Genomic DNA, 11,214 nt, shown 5'->3' on the forward strand with positions numbered 1-11,214 from the left:
ACAACCTTTAACAGCATGGCGTATATGAGCAAAGAGACTTACTTGCCATACAAATGTTGATTACAGCCGTTGTCCACCCTCTTATGGAATACATGTCGCCGAGAGCTTCCGGCTGACAACTGACTAATCTGTTAGAACAAGATCCCAAGTCCCCCGAAATTCCCTAATTTATGGTTTTATTTCGCTGATTCAGCCTTGACGAAAGAGGGTGGGTGACTCTCCCCTCAGTGTCCTCAATCCTCATAATAACCTCCTCATTGGCTCTCATGGGTGGTTGTGGGCGGACCCCCTTGCGTCTCCTTGCTGTGTAAGCAGTCTATCACGAGTAATCCAGTGTACGAGTGAGGTAAGCTACTGGCTTTGTGGGTACACCGAGACTTGCTGAGTCTTCACATTCTTAACCTAATTGCCAGTCCCGGTGTTTACAATTTACGTCAATCACTGCGAAACTCTTTTCGCAAGTCTCTAGCTTTGGGTAATACCATCCTCTTTCTAATCTCAAATTTGGGGCATCACAGGGAACAACTGAAAGAGCCTCCTGCCAACTTCCCTGTCTCGTTCCTAGTCAGAAAATTGCCAACTGTTCTTCCTCTTTTAAAGGCATCCTTTCTGTACCAGTTTACCGACAATGGTAAAAGGGTTAACTATCCCTGTAATAGGCCGTGAAGGCCCTTAGGGTTGTGACACGTTGAGGGTCCCACATTTTCTAGATATTCGACTCACAGATGGCTGTGAGGTTGTCAGCCTTAAGCTCCGGCCGCCATTTACCCCCAGAAAGATTCCTGGTATTCATTTCTATTGGAGGCTCAGCCGACCCCAGGGCCACAGTGCGGCTGGAAAGATCAGGTAAATTGAAAAATCCGATGACCTCATCGGGAATCGAACCCTCGACGTTCCGGCTTGTAGCATTTACTGACAATGGCATCTAGAATAAAGTGGTCACAATAAAAAACAAAATAAAATATATAATTATTTAATGTCAAATTTGTTTTTAACAAGCGTAACACGGCCACATTCATGGGCGCTCCTCTCCGCTATATTTCACTTCACGCCCCCCCCCCCAGTAACAAACTATAACTAAACTAGCTTCATGGTTCTTGCAGCTGAGCCCTTCACGAGAAACCGCCAATTGTGCAGCTACTCTAGAATTTCCCAACATTTTATGGAACCCGAAAGTTCATTACCGTGTTCACAAAAGCTCCGCACTGGTTCCTATCCCGAGTCAGATCAATGCAGTCAATGCCACGCCATCCTATCTCTCTAAGATCCATATCAATATTAACCACCCACCTATGCCTTGGTCTTCCCAGTGGTCTCTTTCCTTATTCCGTATACCATCTCAAGTCCATTTTCCTTAGCTTAGGTCGCTTATCCAAAAAATTCTTCCAGATCCGATGCCTTTTGTGAAATTTCGTAACAAGCTTATTTTTTTACGGTGAGGAGCTGTTAGCTCTACCCCCAATCCCAAATCTGCACGACCACCCCTTGTCGACTGTCCACGAATGCTTATTCAGTATATTCGCAGCTACCCTCCATACCTGGAGGGCGTCTCCTCCAACCGCAACCTGAGGACGCGCCATGCCGTGGTGACAAGGGACCCACCTAACATCCGAAACCTGAGGACGCGCCATGCCGTGGTGACAAGGGACCCACCTAACATGCCCCCCAGTAACATCTTAACTTTACTGATATGCAGACCATTATTCCAGCTGTGCCTTTCATAGATTACATTTACTTTCAGTACAAGTATGTATTTCTTATTCCCATTTGTGCACTGGTTCCTTCCTGCTTTATCAGTTCCTTTCCTTCAGTATTCCCTTTCGATTTTCTCACCCGTTCAGCACCGTCTACTCACTACGGTAACTGTGAGATCCACCTGACCGATCGTCACATTTCGTCTTACTATTACAGGATTTGAGGCTTCCACTGGCTTCTGAATTATGATGTGTAATGCAACCCCAGAATTAGCATCTGGCCATAGAGCTTGGCTTTGGCGGTAATGCTCTTGGTGACTTCATGCAGGTTCTGGCGAGCGTGGCCTGCAACTTCGTGCTGCTGGACCTCAACCTGTCGCTCGCCTATCCCACCATCCTGATCGCTCAGTTGCACCGGAAGGAGGGCCCGCTGTCTCTGGACGACGTGCAGGCGTCGTGGCTCGGTAAGTGAGGCTTTTGATCCTAACTGTTTCCTGCGCTTGAGCACAGTGTACCATGGTGCCGTGTGTTGCAGGCAGCATCGCGTACATCTGCCAGCCGTTTGGCAGCCTAAGTTCAGGCGTGCTGGTGGAGTGGCTGGGACGCAAGCGCTTCATGATGCTGCTCAACGTGCCCTTCTTACTGGGGTGGGTCCTCATGTGCACGGCACCTAATTACGCGATGCTCTGCGTCGCCAGCGTCCTCGTCGGTGTCACGATTGGCCTCACTGAAGCACCCATCAACAGCTACATCGGAGAAGTGTGTCAACCCGAGATCCGCGGAATGATGACGGCTTGTGCTGGTACGTAAGTGACTAACCCATGGGTAGATGAGAAGTGCATACAGAAATTTGCCGGCAAACTTCAAGCGTGTTGAGAAATTCAGAGAGGTTGGCGTAAATGTTATGATAATATTAAAACTATATTAGCGAAATAGGGTGTGAGGACAATGGCTGGATTCCATTTGCTCCGAATCGGACTCAATAGAGGGGCATTTGTTAACAAGTTAATGAATGTTCGGGTTAGGTAAAACGAAGGAATGTCTTCTGAGAAACTATTAAATTAGCAAGGAAAAACATGTAGCACAGAGGTTATATTCTTCTTCTTCTTCTTGTTATTATTATTATTATTACTACTAGTAACAGTAGTAGTCCATATTAGGTGGATCCCTTGTCACCACGGCATGGCGCGTCCTCAGGTCACGGATGGAGGAGACGGCCTCCAGATATGGAGTAGCTGCGAATATATTGAATAAGCATTCGTGGACAGCCGACGAGGGGTGTTCCTCCAGCTTGGAGTTTGGGCGTGGGGCTAAAAACTCCTCACCATAAAAAATAAGCGTGTTACGAAATATCACAAGAAGCCTCGGACCTGGACAGATTCCTTGGATAAACGACGTAAGCGAAAGAAAATGGACATGAGATTCTGCACTTGGAATGTTAGAAGTATGTATAGGGCAGGTTCGCTCAGTGCAGTGACGGAAGAAATATTAAGGGAGGAATATAGACTGAGGGTGTTCGAGAACAGGCTGTTGAGGAGAATATTTGGACCGCAGAGAGATGAAGTGACAGGAGGTTGGATAAAACTGCACAATGGGGAGCTTCAATAATTTGTACTCTTCGTCAAGTACGATTAGAAGATCAAGTCAAGGAGGATGAGATGGGCAAGGCATGTAGCACGAATGGGGGAGAAGAGGAATGCATATAGGATATTGATGAGGAAGACAGATGGAAAGAAACCACTAGGAAGATCAAGACGTAGGTGGGTGGACAATAGAAAAATGGATCTTAGAGAGATAGGATGGTATGATATGGATTGGATTGGTCTAACTCAGGATAGAGACCAGTGGAGGGCTCTTGTGAACACGGTAATGAACCTTCGGGTTCTATAAACTGCTGGTAAGTTTTGAGTGGCTGCACGTGAATGAACGAACAGTAGCAGTAGTAATAGTAGTAATGCTTACAGTACCAATGATAGTTCAGTGCTCAAAATGAGTGGCTTACGGGCCGGACGGCCGGGGTTAAATTACTGGCAAGAGCAGGACTTCCTCTCTTCACTATCACTCGAAATGGGTACTAGGGGGCTCTGTCTGTAGAAACAGTATGCCAGAGTGTTAAGTTCTAGCCGCAAGTAGAATCTATGGATTGTTGCCTCTACTCTCTCTACACGGCCGCCATGGCCTGCTACTTATTGTTCCAGGAGTATTCTACCAATGTGGGTTCTTCCTGGAGTACCTCTTCGGCAGTCTGACCAACTGGAGAACCGCTGCCGGTATCAGCGCCTCCATCCCGATCTTCAGTGCCATCTACATCGCTTTGGTACTACTATATTATTTTTATTGCTAGTGGGGTGGGACTAAGTCCCTTGTACTGCGGCCACTTCTGGCCTATTGTACCAGCCCCAGATGATAGGTGAGGGTATTGTGGAGCAATTGGTGGAATGAATATTGGCGGGGGAAACCGAAGTGTAGATAAATTAGTAATCAGTCAACACTAAGACAGTAGTAAGGCCGCGCCATAGCTCAAGCGGTTAGTCGCTGGCTTCCTACCGCAGCGGCCCGGGTTCGATCCCGGGTCTGTTCAAGTGGGATTTGTGGTGGACAAGTGGCGCTGGGACAGGTTTTCTCCGAGTACTTAGGTTTCCCCTGCCAATCTTCATTCCACTAATTGCTCCACATTCACCCTCATCTATCATCGGGGGCTGGTACAATAGTCCAGATGTGGCCGCAGTACAGGGGACTTAGTCCCACCCCACTAGCAATAAAATAAACTTACAACGTCTCCGCTACTAAAACCAACCGATTAACGTTGTTGAGAGAAATGAACGCTGTATATTGTAAGAACCATACAAAACATATAAATAACTCTGTGCGATCAGTGTGCAGCGTTTTCTTATTGTTGAAGCAGGTTATACATATAGTAACCACTGGGATTTGAGGGGTTAAATTCGGTATCCCTTGCAGGTGCCCGAGGCGCCGATATGGCTTATTTCCAAGGGAAGAATAACTGACGCTGAACGAGCCCTGTGCTGGCTGCGTGGTTGGGTGGAGCCGAGCGCCGTGAAGCAAGAGCTCAATGAACTGATCCGCTACCACGAGGAAACCAAGCTGCTGCTAATGAACGAACCCCGAGACCAACAAACAAAAGGGCGGGAAAACCCGGCTTTTGCTGAGGAAAATGAGACAAGACCGAAGAGCAAAACTGAAGTGGTCACAGGTAAAACCACGAAGGCCATGGCATCTAACTTGACCCCTCCCTCACTCTATTTACTTCTTTAACGACGGTATCTGTATCTCAGATTATATAGCGTCGAATGGTAAGGTGATCAGTGAATAATGAATTGAAAATAGACGTGGAAGGAATGTGTCTTGGCCTAATTTATGGTGCTATCCTGGTATTTGCCTGGAGGGATTGAAAGAAAACCAGTAGTGTCCACAGTCCCGGTATCAACGTTCTAGGCCGAGATTTAAACTAGGGATCTCCCGAAACAAAGCAAGTGCCATCTACTCAACAATGACGTTCTCTGGACGATGCATGGTCCTTTACGAATATTACAGAATGGTCTGTAAAAGTCAGCATTGGATTAAATCGGCTCTGGCTAGAAAGTAACGTGATGTTAAGAGTCACAGAGTCGTATTTTGGGGTGCCTGATTTCGATTTTATTAAGAAGGACCTCTGACACGACTCGTGTATATTGAGTTTCTTTTGTGTCCCCATTCAAGTGCTAGGACTTGGCCTTAAAATAGGCCACATCGCTTCTTTCCTCGTAATCACTGAGAATTGTAGTGCCCATTTGATGCTCAATGTACGAATTTAGTTGTTTCAGACACTGAGGCGCCGGTAGGAGGCAGCATGTGCTGCGGGCGGCGTGTCGAGATGCTGGACCGTGTTCGTGACTTGGTGCGACCCCCGACTCTGCGCCCCTTGCTTCTCGTCATTCCGTTCTTTTTCTTCGTTCACTTCTCCGGGCTGACGTCCATCAGACCCTTCATGGTGCATGTGTTCGAGGAATACCAGATGCCCGTCAGCGGTGAATGGGCCACGGTGATTACCCACTTCCTATGAAACCCGTTACGTCATAGCACTTGCAGTTTTCGGAGCAATGGAATGTATACACAATGTAGAAAATTCTGTGTTAATATCTGAAGTGTGAAAGGTAAAAAGAAAAGGTAAAGCTATCGCTGTAAGAGGCCGTTGAGGTCCATAGGGCTGTGAGACGTTGAGGCTCCCACATTTTCTAGACAATCGGCTCATAGATGACGGTGAGGTTGTCAGCCTTACGTGCTGGCAGCCCTTTGCCCCCAGGAAGATTTCTGATACTCATTTCTGTTAGAGGCTGAGTCGGTCCCAGGGCCATAATGCAGCTGGAAGAATTAGGTAAATTAAAAAATTCAGCGACATTATCGGGAATTGAACCCGCGACCTCCCTGCTTGTAGCGTAGTGCCTCACACAAGTCATAATCCAGAAACATCAGAATATGCAATAATCTGCGAGACATGAGCTTCTGACGGCGGTAACCATGAAGATTATTGCCTTCTGGGATGTGACACCGTTCAGTCTGCTAGATGTTTAGCTAGAAGTCTGGTGCTTTGTGTATCGAAGAGTGTGAGAATTATGCAGAATACTGCCTTCCGGGATGTCGAATCGTGCGGCCAGAATAATAATTACCGACGTTTAGGAGAGATCTCCTTCCTCGATCTTATCTACTTTGAAGATGGAGTCAGGAAGTTCCTCCGAAACATCTCTAACGCCCTCTCTGATGTTGCAGGTGGTGTCTGGAGGCTGTGGAGTGGTCAGCACGTTCCTAATGATGGGCACAGTGCAACTGATCGGAAAGCGACCCTTATCGCTCATGTGCACGGCGGGCAGTGCGTTGGCAGCCCTGCTGCTTGCTGTGTACGCACTCGTGGAAGTAGCGCCTCAGAAGGCAGGGGAGCAGCTTAGCGCCACCTGGGCGCCCCTGTTGCTCTTCATCCTGCTGTCATTCTGTAACGGTATTGTGGGACAGATGCCATGGATGCTGCTTTCCGAGGTCTTCCCTTTCCGGTACGTGTCAAGCGAGCCCTATGTCAGTAACGCAAGGTGGCTCCTGTACTCAGCACCCGAAACCCATCCAAGTACTGCTTTAATATTAAGTTTCTATGCCACAGGAAAATTAGCCGGAATAACTCAGTAGTTATAGTGAATGACCATGGCTTGGACGGCTGGGGTTCAATTCCCGGCGTCCAATACCGGTTTTGGGACCCACCCAGCCTCCTATCCAATGGAGAGTTAGGCCTACTTCTCCGGGATAAAACGACCGGGGTGTGAAGCCAATGATACACCTCCATCTAGCCCAGAGGTCAAGAATGTTGGAGCTATATTTCCATTCCACATAAGTGTTAAAAGCGCGGTGCTTTATTACCTAGGCACAGAGACAAGTTTACCTTCACCTCACAGAAAACACACTATGTGTCTGTTACAAGGACCTGTCAGTTAATTTTGTTTGGGGAGATAATTCTGTTCATTATGAGAATCATACGAAACACACACTAGGTGACAAAATGCAAGGTTGCTGACTGTTAAGGAGGCGGTACCATAGTGATTTAAGGCTTTAAATATCACGTCACGAAGGTGTATAAGGGAGTAAGCTTAAAGCTCCACCCTTTCCTAATCTCGAAGCTGCAGGGAGATATTGAGTGAGTAGCTCTTTCTGTTCGAAAAGTAACGCGTTTATAGCTCGAACTTGACGCAGGATCTTCCGACTGAGGTTCACCACACGGTTTTACTTAGTGCCTCCAGGCAGGCTGAAAGATATCTTAAATTAGTCCAAGACCGTTTCGTTCCATATCCTTTCCAATTCTTTATTCACCAAGTATGTTACCTCTCTGAAACATATTGTCTGAGCTTCTAGAACGTCTTTGAATAAACCGCAGATAAAAAGTAATGTAGAAATTAACTCGGTAAAGCCAAAGGAGCGTTAAAATAATGGTTCACAATAATCCGTGTGGTCCTACCAGTCATAAGTAAAGCGAGGACGACGTAACGGAACTTTGTATTCGTCACTGCAATGTCCAGTACTGACGTCGACCTACCGACAAGACGAAACTTGAAATCGCGCTACTGACATGACGCCATGCTGGAAAGAAAGTGTCGGGATTTTTGATTGCTTCCTTATATTTAGGATATAGACATACACGTGATAAGGTGCTACTGACACGACGTTTCTTATTCTGTGGTGTAGGACGCGCGGTCTCTCTGGGGGCGTCTCCGCGGCAGGATGCTACGTCTTCCTGTTCCTCAGCGCCAAGACGTTCCTCGACATTGAACATTCCTTCCACCTCCATGGCGCCTTCTGCTTCTATGGCACCATAAGCTGCATTGGCTTCGTGTTCCTGTATTTTCGCCTGTTGGAAACGGAGGGGAAGTCCCTGGAAGAAATCGAGCACCACTTCACGGAAGGCCTAAGTGCTCGGCGCAGCACGTACACGCCGTCTATAGGAGGTGTGGCCAAGCGATGTGCTACGCGTAACAAGTAAATGCAGTTCTGTTTCCAAACATCATCCATCATATTCGAGCGCTGGAACTACTAGGACAAATTTACTATGATTCCTACAATTTTCACTGCCTATGGATTCTGCCTCCCGCGCCAACCCTGCATATATTCGTATTCAGTTAATTCAATAATGTTCTTCATAGTATCCGGACTGGAAGCAGATAGCGCAGTCGGTATAGCGACTGGCTACGGGCTGGACGACCGAGAGGTCGGAGTTCAAATCCCGGTAAAGACAAAAATGTTCTCTTCTCCATGTCGTCCAGACCGACTCTGGGGCCCACTCAGCCTCCTATCCAATGAGTACTCCTTCACCGGGGGTAAAGCGGACGGTACGTGAAACTGACCACTCACCTCCAACCAGTGCCGAGGTCAAGAAAACGTGGATCTATACCTTTACTCTCCCACACGCCTTCACGGCTTATTGCTTTATTGTATTGTATTGTATTGTATTGTATTGGAGAGGGTGGGTTTCCCCATGCACTTAGACCAACTGTTGGTCCATTGTGCGTCCCCCTATGATATTCTACCAGTCTCTATTCCCTACCGGTACTGGTGCGTGCCATCAGTCCCGACTCAGCCAGCGAGTTCGGCCTCTACTGGCTCAGCGGTATCTCGATGTTTCCCCCATCTACCACAGGCGTTAGAGACTACTGTTGGGCGGGAAATGTCCTGAATTTGGCTCAGTGGTCCCCTTGGGACATGAGGTTTTTTACGTGCCGTAACGCTACGACACGGGACCCACGGCTTAAAGTCCCTCCCGGAGGACTTGTTCCCTGGTAGTGCTTAATTAGTTAAGCACATGAACAACTTTACCTTTACAGTACCCAGATTATGCAGGAATATGTGAAAGTTTGAGCATTAGATCCGATTTAATGAAGGTGATTAATTCCATCTCAACACGAAGATTATCCAAGTAAAGGTAATGCTCAAATTAGGAAGTAAATATGGGGCGGAAAAGGGAAGGAAATAAATGAATGAACGGAGGTGAGGTTACTTTTTTAAAGATGGAGAAGGAAGAAAGAAGGTATGAAATATTTAAAAATAGGCGGAAAGTGGACGAGAAAGCAATACAGGAGAGAAGAGAGCAAGAGACAATGAGGGATAAAGGAAAGGAAGAAATACGTGTTTTCCCGTCACCTTTGATGTGTCATGCGTTAACATTTGTACGGTAATTAATGAAGGAAACAGTTACTATAGGATTCTGACGATGGTGTATAACACACTGATATATTGGGTTTTTGGACTTTATCCATCGTCCTGGTTTTTAAGATAACAAATAAAAACACGACGTTTCGGAAACTGGATCTGTTTCCGTCCTCAGGCGAAGGAAAACACCTATTCTGTTGGGTCCGTTAGAAAGAGCTAGCCTCAATCACTTGATCCAGTTTCCGAAACGTCGTGTTTTTATTTGTTATCTTAAAAACCAGGACGATGGATAAAGTCCAAAAACCCAATATATCAGTGAAGGAAATGTGTGGACGGGTACTGGAAAGATGTTAATGACAGGAACTCGTATGAACTTTCCTTGCATGGGAGCTAGTTCGTAATTGAGGCCCAGATTGGGATAATTATAATGATAAATCACATTTATAGACGCTGTTCCTTCCGTACACATTTTTGCGCCAACCTGTAGCATTGAAGTGGCCACATTTCGAACACTACTATACCAGACAGCAGCTGCTAATTGAACGAGACTCTGAGGTTTAAGAGAGACTTCCGGAGGAGCACAATGAGACCCGCTCTCCATCAGATATCTATGTAGTGAATATAGCGGGAACTATATATTGGTCATTATGTAATTTAGTGGTCGGTTTCTGCGTACTATTCCAATTTGTACGCAACCTTTTTCAGACCACCTGAATGTCTCCTTCCCTCTTGTCACTGTGATTATTAATATATGCAAATAACATTTACTTCACAGTTTACATATGTGTTTACTATCTGTCTCCATCCACAATTCCATATTCCGAACTCACTCACTTATGGAGCTGAGCCCTTCTTGAGGAGCCACCAAATCTGCAGTTACTCAAGAATTTCCCAGCATTTTATGGAACTCGAAGGTTCATTACCGTGTTCACAAGAGCCCTCCACTGGTCCCTAACCTGAGCCAGATCAATCCATTCCATACCATCTTATCTCTCTAAAATTCATTTTAATATTGTCCACCCACCTACGCCTTGGTCTTCCAAGTGGTCTCTTTTCTTCTGTCTTTCCCACCAATATCCTATATGTATTCCTCTTCTCCCCCTGTTGTGCCGTGAAGGCCGACTCCCGGTAATATATTAAAAGAGTATTTAACTTTTTGTATTTTAGGGGAAAATGTTGGTTAGGATAGAATTATTTGGGGGAAATACTTGTAAGACGTACGAAAGAGGATGTAAGAAGGGTTAAGAAACTTCAAGGAATTTCTGCGTATGGACTTAGACGGACATTGGCTTGTCACGCGGGAATGTCCTGTCAGCAGAATGACGTTGACTGTACAACGAAATGGTAGCTTTACAAGTTCTACACGTGAAGATGAGGGAACGTCTGCAGGTAAAAGTGTTAGCCAAATGGGGTAGCAGTAAGAGGCGTGTCCATCCCCTTAGGATCCCAGCCAACGAGATCACCCACCTTTGGATGAGACGTCATTGGAGGCGGACTTACATCCCCCCGGGGAAGTAATGAGTTAGCATGAATAAAGGTATATAACCCGGAGAGCAAATTGTTATGGGGATTATTCAAACAGTAATTTTGGCCGATTGCGGCCGGAGGCTATATTGGAAGAAGCACCGACTAAGCGCCGGGCCACACAATCCGTCTGCAATCTCAACGCAAAGTAAGTGGAACTACTCTTATCACCATGCTTAATAATTGTGATATTATTAAAGTGTAACTTCCCCAATGGAATTTGAGTCAGGAACAATACAACAAGTGTACAGGGCGTAAGAGTGATCCAACGGAGTGATGCAGAGGTAGACAGGTGTAATGTAGAGACTGCAGAGGG

At 46.4% G+C, this 11,214-nt stretch overlaps 1 protein-coding gene across 1 annotated transcript in view; it reads left to right on the top strand.

Moving 5' to 3' along the window:
- LOC111868481 overlaps positions 1–11,214 on the top strand; it is a 52,601-nt gene that overhangs the window by 9,672 nt on the left and 31,715 nt on the right. The window contains exons 3-10 of the mRNA XM_023859146.2: positions 2,023–2,158; positions 2,230–2,496; positions 3,893–4,011; positions 4,656–4,908; positions 5,510–5,736; positions 6,462–6,739; positions 7,917–8,207; positions 10,927–11,046. Of these exons, the coding sequence (XP_023714914.1) occupies positions 2,023–2,158; positions 2,230–2,496; positions 3,893–4,011; positions 4,656–4,908; positions 5,510–5,736; positions 6,462–6,739; positions 7,917–8,207; positions 10,927–11,046 (1,691 nt within the window). The remainder of the gene's footprint in view (positions 1–2,022; positions 2,159–2,229; positions 2,497–3,892; positions 4,012–4,655; positions 4,909–5,509; positions 5,737–6,461; positions 6,740–7,916; positions 8,208–10,926; positions 11,047–11,214) is intronic.

Source organism: Cryptotermes secundus, unplaced genomic scaffold (genome assembly GCF_002891405.2).
Source record: "Cryptotermes secundus unplaced genomic scaffold, Csec_1.0 scaffold203, whole genome shotgun sequence".
NCBI classification, from domain to species: Eukaryota; Metazoa; Arthropoda; class Insecta; order Blattodea; family Kalotermitidae; genus Cryptotermes; species Cryptotermes secundus.